The following is a 27914-nucleotide window of genomic DNA, read 5'->3' on the forward strand; positions in this document are numbered from 1 at the left end:
GTGAAGGAGCAATGTGTACACTGTCCATCAATTGGTTTTCTGCAGCCAGGAGAAGAATGAAATCAACAGGAGAAATGGGATATAGAGGCAGGCTCATCTGAGCCAGAACTAGAGTTAGGGCACACAGACAAGATGGCCTTAGGTGGCTTAGAAGGGACCCTATTACTGTTCCAGAAAATGATGGAGGTAAATGAGTAGATGTAGGGGGGAGGGGACAACACTTCTCATCTCTTTTTTAAAACATTTTTACTATGAAAAAAATGCAAGCTTCCAGAAAAGTTGCAATAATATTAAACAAAAGCCCATATATCCTTCACCCAGTGTAAGTTGCAGACATGATACCCCTCTACCTCTAAATCCTTCAGTGTATATGTCCTGAAAATATGCACATTCTCTTACATAACCACAATATAATCAGGTAATCGGGAAATGTTGATACTCTACTGTTCGATCTAACCTACCAATTTTACTTAAAGTTTGCCAATTGGCTATATAATATCCTTCATAGAAAAAAAGGTCCAGGAGCCAATCTAGGTTCCTGCCTTCCATTTAGATGCCATGTCCCTTTAGTCTCCTTTAACCTGGAACAATTCTTCAGTTCTTCTCTGTTTGTCATGACTTTGACATTTTTTAAGAATATAGAGCACCTATTTTGTAGAATTCTCCTCACTTTGGGTTTGTTGTCTGATGTTTCTTAAGGATTAGATTCAAGTTACACATTTCTTGAAGGAATAACACAGAAGTGATGTTGTGTCCTCTTCAATACCTCATATCAGGAGGCATATGACGCTAACTTATCCCAATACTGATGATGGTACCTTTGATCACTTGGTTAAGGTGGTGTCGCCAGGTTTCTCCACTGTCAAGTTATTATTCTCCCTACAATTAATAAATATTTTATGGAGAAATACCTAGAAATTATGCAAATATCTCATTACTCCTCAAACTTCCATCCACTGCTTTTAGAATCCATCAATGACTCTTGCCTGAATCAGTTTTTCACAGGGGTGTGGGTTAGCATACTTGGATTAAGCAAATAAGTAAGTATATTGTGGATAATGAGAGCTTGGTTTCTCAATTTTAGAGAAGTGAGTTACCAGTAAGAAGAGGGGGAACATTGGAATGTGATGGTGTTTGATTGGAATAGGTGATACCAAAATGATCTCATGGTATTTTAATATATATACCGATGGACAGATATAGAAATAGATATGGATGTGTATGCATGTATGTATGTGTGTGTCTGTGCATATATAAATATCTCCTAGCCCTGTCTGCTGAGATGGCCCAGAAATAATGAAACTCTAGTAGTAAAAAGCACACCTAGCCCCACAACATCTTGTTCTCTGAACACCAATTTCCAATAAAAGAAATCAGGGCTCCGAAGAGAAATGGCTGATTCTCGGGCTGAAGCAGGGAAGCACAAGATGAGCTTGGAGTATCTTGTGCCAGAAATTAAGTAAGTGCTCAAAGACCAAAAGGACACAGGATACAGCTTGAAGGGGCTCCCACTGGTCAAGTCTGGAACAATTTGTGCATCAAAATAAATAATGAGGAAGTGATATTTTACTATATTTTTGTAAGATATTACCATGTGGAAAACTGGATAAGGGTACATAGGATCTCTGTGTATTATTTCTTGCAACTGTGTGTGAATCTATAATAATCTGAAAATTTTCAAATAAATATAAATAATGATAGTAATGTATTATAACTCACTTAATAAAATAAGAATCCAGTGATGAAGTAAGGAAATAAATCAAACAAGGGAGAAGGGAAAGCTCTTGCTTAAAGGAGAACACCAAGTTTTTTGCCCATATTTCCTAATCCATTTCTGCCAACGCTTTCTTGTTCACTGAAGATCATTTCATTGAGTCAAAACAATTACTGTGATTGCTCTTAGAAACGTCTGGAGATGTCACTGGACCAAGGGTTTGTCTCTGTGAGTTGTGACTGGTGTGCTTGGGCTATTTCAGAGTCCTGGAAGTCCTGAACTTGGCAATCAAGGTCTGGTGCTCTATGGAGCTTCTGACCATTCAGAGTACTCAGGACTTCCAGACTGCTTGTATGTCATTTTAGCCCACTAACACTGGGACCCCACCAGGGGATACATTATATATATATATATATATATATATATATATATTACATATAAAACATATAATATAACATATATCTTACATATATATGGAATAAACTGTTGTTGCTGCCTTAATTCATCTCCAAACTGGAGGAATTGTTCAGAATGTTCTTCCTGTCTTTCTCTGTGGATTTCACAATTCAATTGTTTTTCTAACTTTTAAAATCTTTACAAGTATGGCTCGGATATGATCCCTTTCAATGATACTACAAAATACTTAAGTGTTAACTGACTACATTTAATAACTATCTCTTTGTAGCTATATCTTTAGGTAGATAGTGTTGAATCTATAGCCAAAAACCTAATGCATAATTATGAAGTCTTCTATTCTGTTTATTTAAATGTAAACTATTTATATATGATATAGATAAGGCAAATGCCCAAATCTGACTAATGGCACCGTTATCTCTGAAACTCAGCCCATTCACTGGGCTGAGATTATCACCCACATACTTGTATAGTGGTAGTTTAGTGGTAAGTGTCACAATTTTGTTTGTTCTTTATAAGCTTTAACATTAGCTCTTTATAAGCTTTAACATTTGATTAAAGTCAATATTAGCCATACAATATTGACGTTGGCTATAGTTTAGATTTTAAATGTTATGTCAAAGCTCTTTTAATGTCTTGTGTTTGGGGGCCGGCCCTGTGGCTTAGCGGTTAAGCGCGTGTGCTCCGCTGCTGGCGGCCGGGGTTCGGATCCCGGGCGTGCACCGACGCACCACTTCTCCGGCCATGCTGGGGCCGCGTCCCACATACAGCAACTAGAGGGATGTGCAGCTATGACATAGAGCTATCTACTGGGGCTTTGGGGGAAAAAATAAAATAAATGAAAAAATTTAAATAAAAATGTCCTGTGTTTGGTTATAGAAAGGAAGAAAAGGAAAACAGTGACTCTAAGCCCTGTCTCCCTCTCTCTCTTTCTTTGTCTCACACACACACACAAATGAAATTTTGTACTTACTTGCTTTTACAGAATTAACTAGGTCAATATAACAGGAAAATATTACCTCAATTATTTCTTCCTCATAGAATTCCGACATCTCTGTTTTTCACTTTCAACCAGCTACAATTACAACTGCAGTTGAAGTTTTTGTACCGGTAATTTGCATTCTGAAAATACTAGAAAATTCAACTGACCTAATTTCTCAAAACTCATTCCTTCAGAACAACACCTAAAAGGGAGAGGTGCCCACAACAGTTGTTAACAAGTAGACTGAGTACTTTATAAGTCGTAGCTCCAAATGGTGATGTGGCAGCCACAGCCCCGAGGCAAGAGGAAGGAAAGCCCAGTGTCCCAGGACACACATGCTGCCTGCCGCCTGCTCTCTAGAAGGCAGCAGCAGGCCAGATAGAAAATGTCTCTGAGTCTACGGATGAAAACAGGCCTGAGAATGGAAAAGTGCTCTTTACACCTGGCTTCTTAGACAGTCGTAAGTTTGTCAGTTCAGACTTTGTGTCTACATTCCCTTTATGACGAGAATATTATGGAAAATTCTACATGACTAAATGTTCATGGAAATCAAGTATCCAGGGATCCTTTTTTAGTTCCTCTGTATCTTTATTTATGAAAATGTTTTCAATTGGGGAGGGGGCTCGTGCTAGGAAAAGAACTCAACACTACAGCCAAATTCGTGAGTGAGACTGACACTTTAAAAATAATTTCCCTTGGGAATTCCATATGGTACAGTTGGAAAGGCAAATTTTAATACTAAGTTCCTGGGGAAGTACTTATCTGAAAAGCAGTGAAGAAATGAGAAGTAAACTGAACCATTAGCCTACAAAAATAGAATATTTCTGGAAAGTATAAAGTCATACAAACCCTTCTGGAACAGTATTTAGAGTGGGCAAATTAAAAATGGAAAGGGAAAAAATATATTACCTCCTCTTCTCTCTAGGGGCATATATTTATTTTTACCCTCCCCCCTCGCATTAAAAGGCTAGGTTATAGTCTGCAGGAGGGATGTGGATGATTCTCAAACCACCAGCACCACCACGACCACACACACACATATGCAGACTTGAACATAAGTTGTACATTAGGACTGAAGTGCTAACGGCAAGTTTAAGTGGCAAGGACTCTGTTTCTTCTGTGGTAGCCCATGCTGTGAATGAGAATCATACTGCCCGACAGCTAAGAGCCACTTTGAAAATATAAGGCTGAGGTGGGTGTTGCCTTTACAAGGCAAAACACAGAAAAGAATTCTTTCTCCTTGACCATCCTCCTCATCCCTGCCTAAATGATTACCCTGAGGAGTATGTCATTTCTTTCTCAATCTGGAGGAACTGGATCCAAGAATTTTCTAAAGCGGTGACAGGGCTGAAATATTTGCTATGAACTACGCAAAACAGAAAAGAAAAGCAGTTATAATTCACTTTTAAACTTGCACAATTTTAAAGCTGCCAAGGAACAGAGACTAATATTTAGAGATAATTTTATGAACAGGCGTTCCAAATTTTTTTTACATGAAATCAAAGTAGGCTTCGACTTTGATCCGAATTTCAAAACACTTCTTATAAATGGTTGCTAACATCGCTATCTGTGTTGCAAGAGAGCTATTTTCACTTGAACTACATGATATATAATTGAAGTCAGAGCTGTAAATCACTCGGCCATCTGTCCTTAAGCTGTCACAAATCATATATGGAAGCGCATATGTGTAATGAAAATAGACTGACAAACCTTTTAGAGTTTACGTGTTTCTGAGTTCATTAATCCTGTGTCCCACACTTTTCCGAGATTCTTCAACAATATGTTTGATGAATCGGTTTAATTACATGAATGGGGTATGTGTGCATGTGTATGTTTTATAATGTCACTATTACGAATCCAAAGGAAACCATGCAATTGACTTACATTTTCACTGAAAAAGAAAATAAATAATTTTAATCACATACAGAACCTAGATCTATTGGCCTCGTTTTGTTCATTTGGTTATTAACGTTGAAAGTAGATATTAACACTTACAGTTACAATAATATCTCACTTTCATCTTAATGAAGATTTATATGCATATACATCACACGAACATTCCACAAAGATGCTGCAGGGAGCAAGTGTTTTAGTGACTGGAGTTGAATTCCAATTTCAGGGATGTAGTGTCAATGCTATCCCTGACAGAAAATCTGATTTCAGGAAAGTTGCATGATTTCTCTGTGCCTCAGTTTCTCCTTTTATTAGTGTGTGTGTGTGTGTGTGTGTGTGTATGGGATCATACAGTCCAATTCTTTATACTAAGGTATTGGAATGGTTTATAAATCAATATGTACCAGAGGGTTAAGTTGCAATCAATGAAAATATAAATACGATCATATCAACCAGATGGGAAAATCTTAATAAAATAGAGTTGTTGAGGGTTTTTTGCAAAAACTGGGACAGGGCTAGTGATGCCATTCCTGCCTAGCCTGAGTCAGTCTAAACACACATCAATCACAAGCAATTGTTGTGCAACTGTACAATTGTATAAGCAACTGTACCAGCCACTGAACACTACAAGTCTTTTGAAAGACCCGATGTGCATTTAAAATTTAACTCCCACTCAATGTAGCCCTAGAACAAACAGTGAAAGAGTGAATACGAAACTGAAAAGGTCCCTGCAGCATGTTCCCCCAGCAGGAAGGAACTGAAGTTTTCCCTCAAAGCCTTTTTTCTGATGCTTTGTAGACACAGTGTATGCCTGTTTCCATAAACAAGTGAGTGCATGAGCAGAAAGCCCACTCTCACCTCTTAATACAAAATGCCCAAGAAAATACACAGAATGTGAAACTGTCCCTATCACCAGATGGACCGGAGACAAGAGCTGGCCATCCTGCCCCACACAAATGCATGCATAAGCCTTGTCAACTGCCTCTGTGACAGCCCACACAGATAAATATAGAGTGCCGTGCACCTGCAATCCTTGGAGAAGTGAAGACTTTAGGTCCAGTAGGGGTAACCCGTGTTTCCTCTTGTCAGCAGGACAGGTGGCCAGCAAATAACAGCCACGGTTTGACTACTTTGCATTAGAACTTTTTCGGGGCACACTTAGTAAAAGAACAACAGGGGAGGTTGTGAGAACCCCAAGGCAAGCTGCAATCCACCGGGGCCCAGGGAAGCCAGTTGCACATTCTTGTGAAGCCATCAGCACAGAGGGAAAGGCTCCAGCTCACTGGCAATACGGTGACAAATGCTTGCACTCTGGCAGAGGTTTCATTTGAAGCTTTCCGCCCCTGTTTCTTGCCCTGACCTGGCAACGGCATGAACTCTGCAGAAAGTTGATGCAACTGGGGAGAGTGGAGTGGTGTTCATGGAGGGAGCGAGGCCTGTTGGAGGCATTGCATCCATGGAACAGGCCTCGCCCTCTCCACAGACACAACGCCTTTTCAAACTCAGCGTAAGGGAGTCCTAGACACAACTCATTTGACTTCTTTCTTCCTTTTTTACACTGAATCCACACACTCGAAAGCTAGAAAAATAAAAATTTACAATCAGGTCAAATCTGATCTGAAATATCAGTGTGCAATTCCATGTGGCCCCAACTGAGAATCTAGGTGGTCTTTTAGCCCCTGGCTTTCACATCAAGACAACTCAAGGCTTAGCATTAACAGATTTAGAAATCCCCAGAGATCACTCACGCGTGCGTGCACACACACACACAATGGAAAATAATTTGGTTCTAAGAACTTCTTAATATTTATGACAGAGGGGAAATGTATCCTGATAACCAAAATAATCTCATATGAAATACGTTTCAGTGTTAATTCCTAAAAGTAGACATATTCTTTTTTAAGAGAACTTTTTAGCAAGAGGAGGGCAAAGTATTTTTTTTTCCAAGATTGCAGAACTTTTGTGAGTTACACCTGAATGTACCTTGAGTTGGAGTAATTACTAGAGGCTGTAATGGGTGTGCAATTAGCCAGTCCTCTGCGTTGTCACACGGTGCAGGAATGGTGACAGTGGCATCATCAGAGCCTCCCCTGGGATCATACTTGGTGATCTGCCTCCAAACTCATATGCCTATGACCCGGAAGGCCTGCTTCTCTCAAGCCAAACTCCATGAGGAAGAAGCAGGTTTAGGGCAGCTTCTATTCAAAGTTCATTTTCAGTGCATAGTAGGCCACGCACTGATAAATGACTGTACCAGTCTTAGCAATGTATGCCGTCTTTATGCTCCACTCAACTGTCTGACTTCTACACAAAAGCTTCTTCTCAGGGGCACTATTCGGGTCATTACAGAATGGGGTTGTCAGAGGGCTTTGTAATTGTAACCATAAACAAATTACTTTAGGAAAAAGGCCAGAGCCACCAGCAGCAATCAAAGAGATTTGTCAAAACTGTTTCTGATTATTTTATATCAGATTCCTTATTAAATAGAAAAAAGAAGTAAATGCAGGTGAAGAGATTACAATTTTTGCAAAAGCTGTAATGTCTAAAGCAAAAGACACTCTATAGCTGAGGTACAGAAGCTCTTTCCACTTTAAGACATTTTGTTTCAGATGATAAATTAGGGCCAATGCCTTTCTTCTATGAAGAGTTGAATGAAAGTTCTGGTGAAGGAGAGTCAATTCCCTGTTCAGTTTAAATTTATTCTTAAATTCATTCCATTGCATCCAAAACAGAGCCAGTATTAAGCTGAGTCAGTATTAAGAACCAGCAGAGTCCTGGAGAGCCCAGTCAACCCAGCAGAGAAACATGGGAGCCCAGTGCCCACCACGTGGAGCTCCTGGTACACTAATTCAGCACTGCACTCAATGCCGTCGCGCATTTCAGTTCGTTTTACCCTCAGCAAAATCTGCCTTTCTTATGGGAAGTGGAAGTGGGGGTGGTGGGGAAGACTTTAAAAATTTATTTTAAAAAATGCACAAAAGCTTCTAGAACATCAAATGGCTCTTACAAAACAACATTTTGATGAGTTAAGTGTAAATGAATCAGAAACATATGGATTACATTTCCCTCCAAACACACAGGGGTCTCAGAATTAAAGAGGGAAAGAGGGCTTGGGGCAACATGCATTTGGGGTTTCCCTGAATCCAAAAGCATTTGAAAAGAGTTCTAGACAAGCAGCAGGCCCAGAGTGCATCCTGGACATTAAGGGATTTTAAAGTTTGAAAATATTGGATAGTTAAAGTTCCCTCTTTGAAGCATCTCAGATGTAAGCTGGTTTTATATGATTTTTTCCTTTAAATGCACAAGTGTTCAGGGCAGCTGGCATTGATTATTTTATTCTTAAAAAAAAGAGTGTTTAAAATAAAATAATGGCATAATTTGTTTAGACAAAACAGCCCTCAACCAGACAAAAAGGCTAACAGAGTAAGAAAGGCTGTTTGTATATATGGGAGAGGGAGGTGGAATAGGGTATCAGGACCATATATCTTAAGAGTTCAAGTTTCACAAAAGCCTAGAATCTACAGCTAGTTTATGCATGCATGTATGTATGTATGTGTACATATATGTGTATATACATGCGTATATAAGTATGTATACATGTGTATACACATTATAGTACTAAATAATGTATAAACTGGTAGACATTACTATTAACTTATTTCGTCAGGTCTCTGAATGGTCCATTCTAACATCATTAACTGATGCCACACGCGCAGTATGTGCCTAATGCATGGACACAAAGGATAGTTCAAATTCCTTTCTGAATTTTTAAGCTCTCTTTTTCTCATTTTTTTTTATAGTCTCTTCTGTTTTGTATTATTCTCATGTCTACATGAGTGGGAGACATTTACTACAAACCAAACTAGAAATCGCCACAAGTGATTTCACTAAGAATGTGTTTAAAGACTAACATTTATTTCCTGATGTTATGAACAACAACAACAAAAATAAGATGCTTAGGTTTTATTTTGAAAACACACAGAGAGTGGATAAGAGGCAGATAAATATACATTCTCCATTGTGAGAATGTTAACATCTCACTCCTGACCTGGAGAATAGTTAACTGACTTCTCTAACAAGCATGTCAAGAAGCAAATGGCGTAAGATCCCCACACTAAGTCAGGAATGCGAGGATGAGGAGGTTTGGGAGAGCAGTGAGGAGCTTCATTGCCTCTATTTATATAAGGTGCCGTTAAAATGCCAATCAGAGGCAATAGTAATTAATAGGCTCCATTTGTTGAGCTCACAAAGGAGCCAAAAAAAATTTAAAACTCTATATATGTCAGTGATTCTCAGTCCTTTTAATTTAAAAAAAAATTAAAGTTTGGAGTGTTGATGTTATTTTCATTGTTTGTTGGATTTTACGTTGCAATAATCTTTCTATTCTTCCCCTCACATTCCCTCTCTCCCCCAAATCAGGCAAAATATTGTGAGCCATATATTGCTAAAATTTAAAGTGAGTTTAATGTGATTTGATTTGAGCATTACTCTCTGACAATTTCAAGCTTGAGATTCACAGCCAATGCCCTATACTGCGGTTTTTCTCCTAAGGGATTTTAAAGCATCATAAAAACTCAGCAGTTGAAACAACCTCAAAGGTCATCTAGTTCAACCTTTATCTAAGGCTGGAATTCCCTCTACAACATTCCTGATAAGGGTCATCCAGTCTTAGCTTAAACGCAAGGCAGACATACTCCTCTACCTTAAACTCCGCGAGGTAACCTCCACTCAAGTGGAAAGTGACCAAACACCACACGCCACCGTTCCTCTCCCCATCAAAGCTCAGTCATATGTGGGGTCATCGCTCAGGGCAGAGCATAGAGGACACTGGTTTATAAAGGTCTCTCCTGACAGTCAGTAAATGACCCATAGTCATGTATCACTTCTCTTGCAGAAGAGATAGACCATGCCAACAAAGCATTGCAAACACAACAGACCACTGCCCAATTAAATACAATAAACTTCTTAACACAAAGGCTGTCATCTGTCATCCACACTGATAGTCAAGGTGGCTCTCTGGAAGAAAACAGCTGGCTTTGTTTGGTCTTACTAGCAAAATCCATACTCCAGTGCCAAGACTAGACCAAAACAAAATGGAATCTAAAGTCTCCTTAATAGGCTATTCTCCCAAGTCAAGATGAGTCTCTAGTCTAGATTCCAAACTAAATATTTATAAAAAGCATTTGGTAGCAAAAAAATATTCATCTTAGGATGCTGTGTTAATAGCTATGACAACAATATGTGAAAAAAATCTTTTCTAATTTAGAATCCCTTTAGCAAAAATAATCTATACTGTACAGATGAATTCAGGGGCTTACAATAATTCATCAATGGTGCAGGAAGTATAGGAAGTGGTTTGTTGAAGACTGAAAGGTTGCAGGAATCAACAATGCAGTGCAATATTACAGGGGCTAGATTTTGACTTAAGATCCCTCTCATGCAACAGGTGAAAATAATGAGTACTACCAGACATTGAAGAAATTATTGAAGGCAGCGTTGGGTCAGCCTAGCCTCCCGGCAGCCACAAACAAAGCCAGATGCCCTGTGCCATGGGTTTCAAAATATGATTGATAACTCAAGCCCTTTCAGAACAGTCTCTTTGGAAAGGGTTTGCTGTGACTCCAGCCAATCCTCTTTCTCACGCTGATCTCCTTCACAGAAATCTGCTGCATGAATCGACCAGGGCAGTGGTACTGAAGGGTAGGCTGAGTAGAACTGGGCAAGGAGTATCTGCCTTTGTTACATGAAAGGGTGCCATAATCCCTGCAATGGAAGGATCTTCAGAAATGACCTTGGGCACCTTAGAGAAACCATGGACTTTTGCCCAACCCTTCAGGCGCCATTTATGCAATGGCCACCACGATATCCCCAGTGCCTGACCCATGGTAGACAGCCACAATATATTTGATGAATGAAGGAATGAATGAATGTCCGTTCCCCTTTTCAAGAGACAAAACACTTAGGATTTCACCCATCGCAAAGGTTGGGCTTCAGTACAGACTGTGAGGAGAGTGTGGCCACTCAAGGATGTAGAATCAGAGTGGAATGCTATTCAGATCCAATCTCCATCTTGCAAGATGAAGTAATGGTCACAGCCAGAAGAAGCAAAGGGGCCTTTCATGCCATCCAAGTAGTGGCTTGTTCAGAGGTGGCCAGTGTGGAGCAACATCTTAAGACTTGGCTCTGAAGAGCTGTATTACAGTGCAGTGTTATAGCAACAGGGCTCGAATCTTGGCTCTGTTACTACCTACCTACCTATGTGATCTTGAGCAACTGACTTGGCCTCTCAAGGTCTCTATTTCCCCATCATAAAAATGGCAATAATAAATGTGTCTACTGCCTCACAGGTTTACTGGAAGGTTTAACAGAGTTTATGTATGGAAAGTGCTCAGAGGAGTGCCTGATGTGCAGTAGCTACTCAATATACAGGGGCTATTGTCATCTCCCAAGTGTAGGCCAATGTGGCCACAGTGAGAGATACACATAGTTTCCCAGGAGGCATCAAGGTTCAACATTAGTTATTTGATTCCTTCTAGAAAAGTTCCTGTTAGTCTTTTGATCGTCTGATGTTCCCATATTGTGGCAATTAAGGGAGAAGATATCCAGAGGGAGGTTTCCCTGTGCAAAGACTGTTGATGATCTGCTTGTCAACCAAACTTCTAAAAAAGTTTATATGGATGAGGTGGAGAGGCCTCTCCCTGCTCTACGTACCATAAAAATAGAGCTAGAGCCTTCCAGGCACAGCCACCTCCCACCTGCATATCTAGACAGGGTCGCTGTGAGTCTCTCCAGGCAATTATCCACATGTTGGGACGTTTTGCCCCAAGAAATGAGAACACAGTGAACACAGGAGGGCTGCCTCAGACCCAGGGAGGGCTGATGGGAACTGAAGAGATTATACTTATTCTGTGTGGCTTCCAAGGCAGAACTAACATGGCAGAACTACAACCAAGGGCTGGCAGCCCTTTTCATACATACAATGGAATTGGTATCAGAACTGTCCAAATAGGAAGGAATTAGCTGTCTTGAGAGGTAGTTCATTCTCCTCTCAATTTTTAGGCTGGCCGAAGCTGCGTAACCACTGGCAGGGAGAGTGAGGAAAGGGCTTCAGCACTGTCAGGGTTTGGCCTAGCTCTGATCCCCCTGAAGGTCTGAAGTGCTAAGACTCCACACAACTGCTGGAACGAGGATGTGGAAGCAACTGTAGCAGAGAAACAGACAGAGCTTCTCCTCTCCCCTTTAAGATCAGGCATTTCACGAGAATTGAGACACACCTGCATTTTTCATTTTGCCCGCACACCGCTAACAAACAGTAATTCACACTGGTTCATGAAAATTTATATTTGTTTTTTTATTTTTATAGCTTTTATGATTTTTACATTTCAGTTTTTAAGTGGAGATTATCATTATGAAAAAAAACTGTGGCTCATAGAAAGTCTTAATTCTTCTAACATGTAATAGAAGGATACAAAGTATCAGTACTGATGCTAGGAAGGCTTCTTCATCCACTGTCTATTTATGAAAATTCAGTTTTACTCTTAAACATCAGAAATATAAACAAGTGTGGCTTAACTTGCCAAAGCAAAACAACTAGAATTTCCAATGTCTTTCCATTTCATTGAAAATGAAGGTCTAGTAATTCAACAATTTAAATTCAAGATGCCTTCTTGGATTTTTAAAATTGATGGGGCATAAATCTCCACTAGCCACAACAGTTTCAGACCTGAAATTTGGAATTCATTGAAACAGCTTGCAAGATATTAAAGGCTTCTGTCCCCTCAATGTGCTATTTCTCCTTTTTTGTTTTCCTGGTGAGGAAACAGAGCAATTTACCTATTACCCTTTCAAAATAAACTTATGAAAGGTAAAAATTGCTATTTTTCCTTTAAAAAAAGGTTTCATTTTGTCCAATCTCCTCAATCATTCGGTGTAGGCTGCCTCATTCACTACAACCTTTTAAACATTTCTCTCATAAAATGCACAAATAGTCTTTAGGAGAAATTAGTTCAATGGCTCCCAGAAAGCAGTGTTGTTTTTCCCCTTTCCAAACACTGCCATAAGTATCCCGGATCACTAAGAAAGGGTAAACGAGTCTGAAAATTTGTCAGATGTAACCGCTATGATTAAAAGGAAGACGATGAAAAAGGGCAATGATGCTCATGCAACAGGCTGTCTTTATCTAAATGCTATTAGACCTATCCAAGGAAGTGAATGAAACTGTAACTACTAAGCCATTTATAGGCATACATGTCAGGAATTCAAAAGATAGCGACAGAAGGGTAGGTGATAGAGAACGGAGGGTTGCGGAGTTAGAAGTAACATCAGACTTCTCCCCCAGTGGCTGCTGAAGTGCAGCTGAGCTCCGGGCACACTGAGAGAGGGGCCTGAATTCACAGGGGAGGCAGTAGCATGTTAAAGGATCAACATTACACAGGCCAATACAACTTGGCATTTTCCCATGCCCAACCACCACCACCAAAAGGCAGCATTATGGCTGGAACTCCTTCTTTTGAGAATAAAGTAACATCAGAACTGTGTTCAAGAAATCCAGGTGCTGCAATGTGTTTGAGCAAACATGAATTCACAAACATCCGTTCCATGACCTACTAGCCACCCCTACCCCTACAAGGTAAGGCCCAAATTCACAAGTGAGACTGGGGTCAATTCCAAACTTTCACAGTATGTGGGGAATAAAAGGAGAGATGAGACATTAAGAAAATGCCTGGAAAAATAGCCCTAACTTTGGCACTGCACTTTTTCTTCTTTTTTTTTGTCTCTGTATGTTCAACGCTTTGTTACTGGTATTTACACCTCTGTGGTTTTCTGGTCGATGTTGTTAAATGAATGCGTGCCTATGAAATATAATCAAAGTCACATTAACCCCAAGAACCTGGACCATGTCTGTGAAGTCATGTAGGCACATTCATTCAGTTATGTCTTCCCCTTTCTAACGCCTATGAACAACAGCAAAAAAAATAATAATAATTAATTAAAGCTCCATGAAGATTTATGAGTGGACTCTCTTCCCAACTTCTGCCCCTGTAGCTGGGTGAGGCAGCTTAACTAAAACATCTCTGAGAAATGCCATGAGCCATGAAGTTTCTGACTTGTGTATCATTTATGATACCCCTGGGGAGCAGGCCTTGCCTAAGAAAACCTAGGCCCAGCACCCCATAAGGTTCTCATTACAAACAGGAATGTGCCATGCCAGATGCACTGGGGGTTGTCAAGCTTTGCAAACTCTCCCCCAAAAAAAAACTCATAAATTTTGCAGAATATATTGCTTTTCCTTGGATTTTTATGATTATGTTCAATTTAAGGAAACTTACCCCATATATCATTTACCTTAGTTTTTAAGAGTTATTTGATGTCCACAAAGTTCTATGAACTTTCTACTAATCATGTTTTTTACATCTTAAAAATATAAACCCACATATTTCCAGCCAGCCATGAATTTAAAACCTCCCCACTTCTTCTAATTTTGGTATGCAATTGCAGGTCAAACAGATTTCAAAGTTTTTCTGTTGGGCAAACTCACCTTTCCATCTTCCATTAAGGCAATGAACCCAATGAAAGATGGCAGTAACAGTGATCAGAGCGTACAAGGAAGTCAGGTCTTGGCACTGAAATTGAATGTGGGGTGACACTGTAAGGCTCAGAGGAATGTACTCCCCTGGAGCAGCCACTGTAGCATTCAAGCCCCAAGGAAAAGTCTCCCCAACCCAAGGGTCAAGGGTAAGGGCAAGACTGGAGATGGTGGGCTGGAGTTGGGAACCTAGGCAAAGTTTGGTGGTCTCTCACATTTTAACTTGTTTTAGTGATTTTAGTGTTATTTTACTAAATTAACTTTATAATAATACATATTCCAGGTCTGAAAATTTAATCAATCTCAAATTGCTTATCAACCAAAAATAAAATCTCTCAGCTAATCATGTATTAAGAGGGGCAGTGTCTGTAAACCCTTTTGTCTGCCTCACTGTAGCTGCGGTAGCTCTTAATACTATACCCAAACCAGAAAGTCTTCCTTACACACCCCAGAAACCTAGAGGCCAGGCAAGGGCAATATGGTCCAGTCTTGTCTAATGAAATATGAAACAGGAGACGTAAAGATCTCACTCTATCTACAAATGTTTAGGACAGGAATAAACTACAAAGCCAGATGTAATCCTGTGCTAAATCAGATTAGGAGAAGCAGACAAAATCACAAGTTTATTCAATGTGTCATTTATCCCGGGTGACTAATGTATTATTTGTATGAAGTTAAAATTGAGCTTTGAGAAACTATGAAATAAATCAAATGCCCTACTTTATGTAATTTTAACAGACAGATCCCATTAGGATTCTACTATACATAGCAATTGGTTAAAATCATTGACCACTATCCTTATAAATTAATCAACTGAGGTAATACTGGCTGGGCTATCATCATTGCTACTAATCTACATTTAGAATTCACTTTAACTTTTCAAGCCTCTCAAAATAGGTTCATCAAATTTCTATTTTTGTTCAAAACATATGAGTAACTGTGACTGTTTACAAAAGCCTGTATGGTAGAATTGTGCCACTGGTGTCATTTTTCAATGGCATTAGTCTGTGCATTGGCATTTCATTGTAATTTCTGGGTAAAATGCTAATCAGAATCTAACCATCATAGTCTTCATCATTCTTGATGGGAACTTTTACCACCTGCAGTCTGAATATATGTGGACAGGTGAAGTTTATAACTGTTCTAGAACTTCAAAACCAAGTGGCCAAAATGCCTAATTGTAGCAAAAGGGATATAGTTAATATTTAATAGTTAACTTTTTTAAAAGCTCCATCACAGCTCTTGTGGATCTTTAATACCCAAATATATTTCATTTTTGATTATGAGACTTAATTTATTAAAGATCCATAAGTATCTACTGTCTCTCCTCCTAGTATGTGCCTTAATGTCTGGTTAATTTAACTAACTGGGTGTTTTATCCGCACTAAAATGTCCTAGATTTCTTCATCACCTTTTATTTTTATGTCTATCTTCCTTGACCTGTGAATTGTCACCTTTAATTTTGCACTGTGAAAACAATAAAATAAGGTTTAGAGGTTTTTTCCCAAGATTATTTTTAATACTTTGAATTTGCCCATCAAACTCTAATATGTCCAAATCTGACACAGCTGATGTCCAACTCTGTGAAGGCAGGGGTAAAAACACCTGTCTTTGGGGGTCCCTGTTCAATGAGGTGACGTGTGTAAAGCATCTGACATAACGCTCCGCAAATGCTAGTTCTCTTACCCCAACTATCGAACCATCTTAGAGTTCTTAAAAATCAACACATATGGAAACATTTCTGCACGACCTTGGGCTGAAACTGTATCTGAATCCTCCAGAGGCATAAATAGAAAATGTGTTCAGTCTAAAAATATATGTTAGGAAAACCCAAATCCTAGGTTAGCCTCCAAAGCAGGAACTATTAAAAAAAAAGAGGAAGAAGAAAAGAAAGAAAACCAAAAAAACAAGGCATCTGGCTCAGAGGAGACAATGCTACAAAACTGGGGGGAGAGGGGCCGGCCCCGTGGCGTAGCAGTTAAGTGCATGCGCTCAGCTACTGGCAGCCCGGGGTTCTGATCCCGGTCGCGTACCAACGCACCGCTTGTCCGGCCATGCTGAGGCCGCGTCCCACATACAACAACTAGCAGGATGTGCAACTACCACATACAACTATCTACTGGGGCTTTGGGGAGGGGAAAAAAAAAAGGAGGAGGAGGATCGGCAATAGATGTTAGCTCAGGGCTGGTCTTCCTCAGCAAAAAGAGAAGGATTGGCATGGATGTTAGCTCAGGGCTGATCTTCCCCACAAAAAAAAACTGGGGAGAGAAATATTCAGCAAATGTTGAAGGTGAGTCCCCCCCACTTTGTACTAGATGAAAGCCTCAATCCAGTGATTGTAACAAGATTAGGACACCTTTTTTAAAAAGTCAGCACAATTCCCCTTACAGAATTTTGTATGTTGTGGATACTAATTGTAGGTATACCTCATGAAAAGAAAACGCTATACGTAAAACTCTAAAATCACAAATCTGATAAGCTTAGGGCTGTTTGGGAGAGATTATTCTCATCAACAGAGAATTCTCCACAGGATTCCTGGCAAGCAAGATGCACATATACAGCATTTAATTTATAAAGTTTTAATAAGCATACTATTTCAGGAACACATCTATTGAAGGTAAGGCAACATACCTACCAGTCTGACCATTGTGACTTTGGTTCTTCTCTTAGACTTCATTCTTGCACCTCTGAACCCTCTCTTTACATATTTGATCACACAAAGCATTAAGCAGGTTATTGTACATCAATCCATTTATTTATTCAACAAAAAGTAATTGAGCACCTACTTTGTGCTACTGTTCTGAGCTCTGCAGATGCAGCAGTAAATAATAATACCCCCAAAAAAATCTCCACTCTCCTTGAGGTGACGTTCTTGTCAAGTTTGAATTAACTCAAGGTTTACAGACAAATGTAGCTTCCTCCCAAGCACCGAATCTGGTGCTTACACTAAAGAGAAGCGGAATCGTGTGTCTCTTGTCAGAGTAGATATGGGGTCAGTTACACCTCATATGGGTTATGGACTTAAACCCAATGCTGATTTGTAATTACTAAAGATGAGTAACAAAGGCCTTATCAGCCCAGGCCACTGCAGAGCCCCACAGCATGCAGGGCTTGCCACTATTCTAGCATCTCTCCCAGGGTATCGTCATGGGTTAACAGCAGCTAAGGATTCACATGGCCTGTGCATTAATTTTAGCTCTGCAACATACTACCTGTGTGACCTTGTGCAAGTCCCTGAACCCCTCTGTCCCAGGTTTCCTGCCCTGCAAAATAGGGAAATCAGATAACACAGATCAGAGCCTGTCACATAGGAAATGTTAGGTCTAACTATTATTTTCACTTTTATTATTATTACTATGACTTATTACTATGGCTTCCCACCTAGACTTAATATTTTGAAGACCTAGCATAGTGCCTGAATGAACTGAATAAATGAATGATGCTGCACTCTGAATTGGCTGCATTAGGTTATTACTCTGGGCCAGACACTAGGAATACAGACATAAAAGACATGTTCTCATCCCTCAAAACAAGTGCATTGGAAGTATGTTCAGGGCAGTATGGGAGTACAGAACAGGGGTATCTAACTCTACAGGGCAGGAGTATGCGAGTTTTGGGGACAGAGAAGGCAGGAGGATTGTAGCTAGTGGCTTCCCAGAGACAAAGCTGAGATTTGAAGAATGAGATCGCCAGACAAAGAATTATTTGGTGGCCAAACAATTAATCATAAATACAGATGTAAACACTAATCAGATGGTGCCAAGGCACGAACTCACTCTTCAGGAAAAAGAAATGCAAAAGGCAAAATATCTGTACACACCTTCCAGACAAATGAGCCAATTATTTTTTTTTAAAGGACAAAGAACAAAAGAAGAGATATATTTGGGTACATCTCAAGAGCCAGGATATACGCTTCTTTTGAAAACAGCTATTTTGCCAGCAATTTGCCAATTTACAAACATTTGTTTCAAGTGATTCAGGAAAACAAATTTTCATTTGGTCTTTCTCTGAAGAATGTTTGCATAAATACTTCCATAATTCAGACGGTCAAAATAGTTGTCAAGAGTTTTGTGGTTTCCCCTCCGCAAATGGTGGTCAGTGTTAATGGGAATACCCCATTCACACAGCAAACGGAACTTCAGCAATTGTGTGATGAATGTGAGCTACTGTCAAACCAGATAACTCAGGGCCCAAAGGCAATTGTTTAATATTGAGTGTTGGCTGCTGCTGGTCCTCTAAGCAATCCAAATTTCTCTCCGGACTGTGCTAATAGTACTAAAATATTTTCATGGGCCTTGACAAGGACTGTTTCTCCTACCCTAGCTCACATTCTCACTCTCTCCCGGAATTCCTATTGTACTTACATCCATAGTTCTACATTCCAATGTCAAGTCAGTGGAGCCAGAGGTCATCTTTCACATTCCTTTCATCTCCCCCTAAAAGTGACTGCCTAGCGAAGTGTTGGGCACAGAGTAGGTATGCAAGGAAAACAGTTCTTGATAGAATTGACGAATACTGAACTAGGGCACAAGGGCTCCCGACCCAGCTTTATCACTTACTGTATGTCCTTGGGCAAGCCATTTTCCCATCCTGGGCCTCAGTCTCCTCATCTGTACAATGAGCAGTCTGGCCCAGATGATCCGGAAGGGCCCTCCAGTCTGGAAACACCAGGTTCAAGGAATTGATTAATATCTACACACCAGAGCCAAACCTTCTGCCAGCAAATAAATAATGGCTAATTGATGAGACCTCTCCATGATTCCATGGTACTTCATCAGAAACATCCATCACGCTGGAATTTAATTTAGTTACTATGGCTGTGCTGACCCAGCAGGAAAACAACCAGTCCCTTTGGAAAATTAATTTGTTAAAAAAATTAATTGACTGACATCCCGGGGGGAGATACAAAGGCTCTGTGATTGCATTTCTCATTGTTCACCAGATAGTTAGATCATCATGTACATATTGCCACAGTCAGAAGGTTAAATTGACCTCATAACGCACTCCTTCTGGTCAGTTATTTTGATCAAACCATACTAGAGACCCAAAGACCGAGAAGACAACAGACTCCCAAGAAACTTCTTCCAATGATTGTTAAAGCTAGCTTGCAATTTCAGCACCACTACAAGATAAGCAGGGTTTTATTTTTTATTTATATAAAAAGAAACCATTTCAATGCTATTTCCAGGAGATATGTTACCTACAAACCACAAAATTCATTTTCCAGGAATATGGTTTAATCAAGGCCAGGAAGTGAACCAGTATCTGCTACTGAGATCTGGCTTTCACTGAAGATGGTAGACAATGCAGAGAACTATTATTTGGAAATCTAACAAAACAAACCATTCTTTATAGGATGGGGGTAATGTGTTTTTTCTTTTCCTTTTTTTCCAGCAAAAGGAACACTGAAAAAAATAAACAGGTGGGTGATTTTGAGTTTTTAATGAAAACAAAACCCGTTTCCTTAGCTTATTTCCCGATGTGTGGCTTTTACACCTTCATATACCAGCACACGCCTATTGAAGAACCAAATCAAAGATTACTTTAAATCACTGGCTGATTTTCTTTTTCAAATGAAGTAAAATGCACAGGTATATTTAAAAAATAGCATTCCACAAACTAAGCAATCCATAATCAAAATCAGATTCTAGCTGTAGCGCTATTGTCAGCCCTGCTTAAATCATGCCATTTTATTTAAGCACTCAGATAATTTTTCTCAGCTCAGTAAGTAGGTGGATGTTAGCAGCTAAGGTCATCGAAAAGATTTACTTTAAAATAAATTCAACAATTCAGAGCATCGCCCTCTCCACGGTATAAAGTGTGCCTTGCTTTGAACATGCATATAAAATTTCATTAAAGTGCAACATAAAAGTTTTACATTAGAGGAACCCAGTGCTGGACCTTTGTTTAACAGTCATGATAATTTATGGCGTGGATCTGCTACAGTTAAGTAGAAAAACAGCCTTCTCATGATGAAATACAAGTCATAAAGGCTGAACCTCAAGGAAAGCTGGAAGAATCCCAACCCTCCGACTATTCAATTCTTCTTCAGATTTTTGTCACACATTCTTCTTTAACGTTCTGCGTAAGGATTGAGACCCAATACCAGTCCATTAACTCCTGTACCCCTATGCCTTCAAAGTTGTTTTTTTCAGTTCTAAGCATATCTTAGAATACATAGAAATTGAGTTTTTTAAATCACACCAATAAATAACATGGGTTCTAATTTTGCCTTTTCCTCTTAAGCTTCTTTTGTAACCATTGTTCTTTCTCATTACTTTCTGCAAGGGACCACACTGGCTTAGAAACCTTCAAAAAATTACAATCAAAACACTATCAAACAGGCAAAGGGCCAGTATTAGCCCCAGGATCTTTGAAAGATACGAGCATTTGCATAGAACACTCGTGGAGCTGATGGGGCTCTAACATCAATCAACAGATGTTTACTGAGCACCTATAGTGGGAAAGGTGATACACCATTCCCTAGGACACAATGTGGACATTCAAACATGAATGACTTAATGCAACAGTGGTGACCCAGTGAAAAGAGCAACAAACACAAATCCAAGACCATCCTCTTACTGTGTAAACTTAGGCAAGTCACTTAACCTCTCTGAACTTCAGTTTTCTCCTCTACAAAGTCAAGCTAATAATACCAGTCCTGACAAACCCACAAGGTTATTGTAAGGATCAAATCAAAAAACCAATGTGGTAAGTTACAAGGGTTTGGAAAGAAATGTTATCCACCTCCTACCCCCAGCTTTGAGGTTCCAAATCAACCAGAGAAACACTGTGGTCTTCTTTATGTTTAAGTATCAAATCTTCAAAATTAGGGCATTCAAATTTAAATGGACAGTTCTTAAGGACTTGAATTTTACCTCTTTTATATATATAATTTGCCATTCACACGTTTTCATTAAATGGGCATCCATAAAAGAAGTGCTAAGAGATTGTATCAGTACATAAATTGCTCTTTTTTTAATTAAAAGGAAAAAGCAAGTTCCCTTGCTAGTCAATTACATTGTAATTCCACAGATTTTTTTTTACAGAAGTATAATATACATGATCCAATCCCTTTGCTTCAGTGAGAGCTAGATGCTCAAGCCCACACCGTAACAGTAAATAATAGGCAAAAAAGGTCTGCAGAAAGGCACCTGATCTGGAAATTGGGAGATGTGGATTTCTGACCTAGCTCTACTACTAACCAGGCTGTGTGAACTTAGGTGAGTCAAATGACCTCTCTAAGGCTATTTGATCATCTGTAAAATGGGAATAACACCTGCACATTCTAACTCACAACAACCGAATAAGACGCCATAGGGGAAAGGATTCCACATGTTAGGAACGCTCAGACAAAGTCTCAGCTGTGGATGGTGCAGCTCTGGGTCAGCTCCATCCAGGCTGGAACCTGCACTGCATCACAAAGTAGTTAGTGATTCCATCACTTCATGTGTAAAATAGAGATCATAACATCCTATCTCATAAAGTTGTCTGAAGGACTAAGTGAGATTGAGTATTTAAAGCATTTAGTCCAAAGCTTGAGGCACACAGTAAATACTCAATTAATAGTAGCAATGAGGATGATGCGTTCTACCACACAAGGGTGAAACACACGTGCGCGCACACACACACACACACACCCTCTCAAAAAGGTTTCCCCAAGTTGTGGTCTTGAATTCTTTAATCAGCAATACATTTCTTTTCATCATCAGTAAACAAGTTTTTTAAGTCTCTTTCTTTATCCCACAGTAATGAGAAAAAGAAAGACAAAATTAAAAGTGAAAAATGTAGTCACTCTACCAATTGTTTTGTCTACATGATGGGCTAATCAAGTATATGGCAGTTTCCTTCTTTGAGGTACAACCTACAGCTATAAGCTCATAGGGCTACAGCTTCTAGATTGCTCCAGAGATAGCCATTTTATTAGACTTTTACGATTTTGAAATTATGCTAAATATGTGCAAATTTCGCATGCAAGAAATAGTCTTAGCTAAGAATAATGGGCATAAAATAAAGGTTCAGCACATTAAAGCCATTTCTATTCAACAATAATTAGCATGTTTAAATACAATATAATTTTTATCCATCTACAAAATGCTTAAATGTTTGGAATCTCGTTTATGTCTATAATGACAGATTCATTTTTGAGGCAGTCATTTTCAATCTTGATTTGTATATTTTAAACTTGTTAAATGCTTGACTGAATCATTAGCAAAACAATTCATGTATCATTAAACTGATTTCTAACATGAGATAATTTTCTTCCTTGTCCAATAGAAGTGCCTTTTAATATTTACAGAGATAGCTTTTATTCTTTGGGGAGTTTTGGAGGAGAACTTATCACTAGCTAATTTCACCGTCTTGAGTATCTCCTCCCCATATACCCCCTTAAGAAACTCAACCCCACAGGGTTTGCTGAATGAGTGCTCAAACACATTGGAGATTGCATACTGTACTAGCAAAGAAAATAGACCATAGACTGTCTATGGGAGACAAACAGAGGGGAAGCGAGAAAGATAAATGGATGGATGTAGAGAATGAATAATCCTGGCCACCTGTAGGCCTTAGTCAAAACAGGATCCCGCCCCACCACCTCCACATTCCTACTACCCCCAGGTTGGTGAAGGTTGTGTTCTCTCTCTCTCCCATGGCTTCCCATCCATAAACAGGCCAGTTCCACTCTTCCGGAGGATTGCAGCTAAGGAGGCCACGGAAGACCTGTGCGCACAGAGCAGGCGGAGGCAGCCGGGCTGCTGCAGTGCATGGGCCATGCCCGACTGGAGCTGAAACAGTTCACTTTTGTCTGAAGAGCAGGGTCCCCGCCCCCAGCAAGGTCGAGGAAAACTGGGGAAAGTGTGGGCTGCTGGGGCAGGCCCCAGGGGCCGCCTTCACCGAGGAGGAGAAGCCTGGCCCGCACATGGCCCCTTCCCAGCCTTGACAGACCCACACAGACCTTTGAACTTTCTATTTATATAACAGTTTAGTGAGTTTAAGTCTCTTCCTGTATAACTGCCCGTTTGCAAGCTCGCCTCTAATTAGGCTACTTGTGAGACATCACTTAAAAACTACAAACAACTGATGCTGTCCTTTGCAGTGAGAAGTCGGCCACCGGCACAATAGCTTCACTACAATGTTTACTAGTCTTTTTAACACTTTGATTTTGCTATCATGGTGGTTTTCTTTTCTTTTTTTTTTATTTTTAAGAATGTGCCCCTTTCTGTATCTGTCTTTCCTTCTTTCCTCCCTTTTCTTTCTTTCTTTTTTTAATAATAAAAAGAAGAGAAGCATCCCCACAAAGGACCTTGGTCTGTCACAAAGCAACACCTAATCAACATGGGGGGTTGCTTACAGGACTGAAAGGCTGTGCACTTTGTAGGCACTCTGATTTTGCTTTCCCCCCCTTAAATGGGGATTCATGACATCCCCATTGCTGGGAAACAAGTCCAAATCTAGCCACATAATCTCCAGACACCTCAAGAATTCATTTACTAGGCTACCACAAGCAAGTCTATGGAACGATTTAAACAACACAACTTGACTTTTTTTCTTTATCTTTTTTCTTTTTTTTAAGAGCAAGTGGTGTCTTCAGTGTGCACAGACAGACATCTGCGCCTTCCTCTTCTTTCACAGAATGGTTCATATTAAATTCAGACTCAGGTGAACATTGCTCATTCATCCAGGAATCTTAAAGAACTTGAGCTTTGGCCCTTTAATCGAGTCCAGAGCATGACCCATTAAGATAGTCTTGCAGTTTGTGAAATCCAGGGATATGTTCTGTTGGGTATTGAGCCCTCCCAGACACAGCACATAAACACACTGCAGCGTCATTCATGCCCCATCCTTTCCATTTGTATTCATGCTGACAAATGTGTGTGTTTATAAATGGGCACACACTTTTTGTTTACTATAGTCAAGTGTTTGCAAATAACACATATGCCTGTGTATGTAAAGTCTTTCTTCATTAAGTCTAGGAAAATGAAATTGTTTTTTAGCTGGCCGGTCCATTTATTGTCAGACATCTAGGGTTGCAGGAGAGAGAGCTCAGAGCTTTCCCTTTCACAAGTGAATGCTGAGAAAAGGTCCAATATAAATGAGATCCTTAACTGGGCTGGCGCCTTTTTCCTTCTTGGACTTCCTGGGGGTTTGGGGGCGAAGGCAGTGGATGCCATCACTCTAAGCAGCTACTCACTCCCAAGAGGGGAAGTAAACATGTAATGAACATGTGATTGGCATGCTCTGGATGTGCAAAGAGAGTTTGGAAAGGTATAGATTTCCATTCAAGGCAATATCAAGCTTTTTAGTTCATCCACTATTGTCACATTTACGTTCCTTTTCTCTGTGGGGGTGTACAAAACACAGATGCACAACTGCATTACAAATGTTTACAAACACAGATGCATAAGGAAGCTTGGCCCTCACAATCAAACAGTGAGGAGAAATTTTCCTGGAACATGTGCACAGAGGGAAAAAGCCAGCTTATTTATGCAGATGTGTTATACTAATTCATTGGTATTTCACACATTATCCACGGAGTGTCCAAGTCCGAATGTTTCTTAACTGACGTGGCATAGTAAGGGATCTGGAGGAAAAAAGGCTTTGCATTTTCCTTAATATAAGAAAAGAGTCTCCAAAAAAGGGGGAGGGCTGTATCTTTCTGAAAAAAGAAATCAAATCTAAAAGAGCCCATTCCTTTAAATATGCAACTGCATGTGGGTAAGATTAAATTGAAATTAAAATAATATAATAAACACGTTTTTAAAAACGTAATACCTTCTATATGTTTAACATTTGAACTACACCCACGAAATCAATTATAACAATGTCTGTTAAATTAACGGTGTTACCCACACCATACATTAGGCAAATTGTATGCAAATAATAATGCTGTGGTTATCAGTTGTCTGCAAAACAAATTACTGAAGCAGAGTAAGGGCTGTGTGTGGAGCATAATATTTAATCGAGCAGTCATTTTATTGTGATGTTTACTTTTAAATAACAGCGTGGTTATTTAAAAAAATGTAACATAATGCTTTTTTGCAGAACTGATAAAACCCTGCATGGTATCAAAAATGCCTTACAGATACAGCATAACTTGTGGCTTCAAGGATTTACCCCGAATTGCTGTAAAATAAAATGTATTTAAATTCTGATTATTTTGGATTTGCAAGTAAAGGAGTCATGATTGGCATAATGACGCTATTGGCTAAGCGTATGTCCCTTCTCTAAAGAAGGAAATTGCCTAAAATATCACATCAGCAAGGGAAACCCTTGTAAAAATACACAGCACTTATAGCCAACGGTTGCTAGTAGTTTAACATTGCAAAAGGTTTCGCTCTATCAGTCGGTACTATACATTATTCTAACTACATTTAAAAAGGCAATAACCAAGAGTGCAATTCTAAGTCGCTACCGCCGCGCCCTCCCCCATCTAATTCCATAGGCTGTGGGGGGAAATTGATATGTTAAAATATCTTGACAAATTAACAATGATAACGTTTGTGGCAGAAGGTGAAGTTTTTTAAAAAGTTAATAGATATGTATATCACTATTTATGCACGCACGCGCGCACATCACGCAGAGAGTAACAACTTTCCGGCTCTCCAGTCACCTCTGCACCATCTTTCAAAAACCTCAGCGACAAGTTTACGGTATTTGAGGAAGAGCTGACCAAACCTTTGAATCCGAGCTGGGTGCCCATTACAAAAACCTGCGGCTGCCTCCCAGTGGGAGGCGGACGGGGGTCCAGCCGGTAATTAACTGTGCATTGACGTCGGAGCGGCCGACTTCGGGGGCCAACTTCAAAAACCCTCAGTCTTAAAGCCAAATGCCGAAGTCGGCCTGGGCCCGGGGTCCCCCGCGCGGTGGCCCCTGAAGCCGTCGCTCAGCGGCGGAGTGCGGGGAACTTGGGCTGAGCGGGGAGAACGGAAGGTGTGCGCGCCGCGTCGCGCGGGGACCGAGGTGGCGGCAGCGGGGGCGGTGGCTGCCGAGGAAGCAGAGGCAATCAGTGGCACCTCGCCGCTGCCTGTCCCCCGCGGCCGGCCTCCGGCGTTGGGCACCTGGAAAGTTGATGCATTTCGGGCAGGCAGCATTCGGTGCGCTCGGAGGCCGGCCCGGGCAGCCGTTCGGGGAGAATATCCCGGAGGAGGTCGTGTTGCTCAGCCCCCGGGCGGCACCGGATCCGATTTGGGCCAAATGCAACTCTTTGGACTTGGAGTGCCAAGCGACGCTTTCAGGACCCGCATCCCTCCCTCTGTCCCCACCGCCCCCCACCCCGGGCAACCGACCGAGGAGTCGCGGCGGCCGGGGCCAGAGGGTGGCCGAGAGCAAGTGGGAGGGCGTCCGGGGCGCCCCCACCACAGCCCCGGCTCCCCTTAACAAAGGCGAAAAGCCCAGCCCCAGCCAGGGAACCTGCATGGCAAAGGAGAGGGCAAAAATCAACACCTACCACTGCTGCTCCAAGTCCCAGTCCCTGAAAAAGTCGAATAGATCCATAGCGGCCGGGCGGCGGCGGCGGGCGGGTATCCGTCCCTGCTCGCGGCGGGTCGGCGCGGCTCGCTCGCTGCTCTCGGCGGCCCGGCTCTCCGGCCCTCCCGCCCGGCTAAAAGTGCCCGGGCCGCATCGGCGGCGGCAGCCGGCGCCGGAGGTACCGGGTCCTGCGCTCCCGAGCTTCGGCGGCGGTGGCACGGCGCGGGCAAGTGCCTGGCCGCCCGCTCGGGTCCGCTCGGTCCGCGGCTGCCCGCGCGCCCAGCGCCCCGATGCTGCGGCGGCAGCCGCTGCGGGCTCGGGCCGGCGGGGCCGCCCGCCTGGCGGGCTGCGGGCCGGCGGCGGCGGCGGCAGGGGCGGCCGGGGCAGCGGCGCGGCGCGGCAGCCGGGGCGGCGGCGGCGGCGGCAGCGGCAGCGGCGGCGGCGGCGGCTGCACAGGCGGCGGCGGCCGCGGCAGCATCACACACTTACACACTCACAGGGGGCGGAGCCTGGACAGCCCGAAGCCGCGACATGGAGCCGGCACGTTATCATCCCCGGATCTGGCAGGGGCTCGCCCCGCCCGCCCGCGCTGCCCCGGACCCCCCCTCTGTCAAAATCAGCTGGTGGGAGCGGCCGCAGAGCCGGGGACCCCGGCCGGGGCCCGGGCCCAAAGGGCAGTTGCAGGGATACGGGTGGGGAGCTGGTGGGGCCAGGACGCAGGCTTTGGGAAGGGTACTCTCTCTCTGAACCCCCGCCCACTCCCCCCACTGAGAGTTACTGTTTGGAACCAGAAAAGAAGGCACAAACTGCCGTGGGGATAAGGGTCGACCCCCACTGCCCCGCGCGCAGTCCCTGCCCGG

At 41.5% G+C, this 27914-nt stretch overlaps 1 protein-coding gene across 4 annotated transcripts in view; it reads right to left on the reverse strand.

Moving 5' to 3' along the window:
- The window catches only part of AFF2 (ALF transcription elongation factor 2), a 470121-nt gene extending 442797 nt beyond the window's left edge, over positions 1–27324 (reverse strand). For all 4 annotated transcript variants that reach the window (XM_087427395.1, XM_087427393.1, XM_087427394.1 and 1 more), the window contains exon 1: positions 27035–27324. In XM_087427395.1, coding sequence (XP_087283521.1) covers positions 27035–27081 — 47 coding nt within the window. In that variant the 5' untranslated portion in view covers positions 27082–27324. The remainder of the gene's footprint in view (positions 1–27034) is intronic.
- Between the last annotated feature and the right edge of the window lie 590 nt (positions 27325–27914).

Source organism: Ceratotherium simum, chromosome X, assembly GCF_057802395.1.
Source record: "Ceratotherium simum simum isolate JZ-2026a chromosome X, ASM5780239v1, whole genome shotgun sequence".
NCBI classification, from domain to species: Eukaryota; Metazoa; Chordata; class Mammalia; order Perissodactyla; family Rhinocerotidae; genus Ceratotherium; species Ceratotherium simum.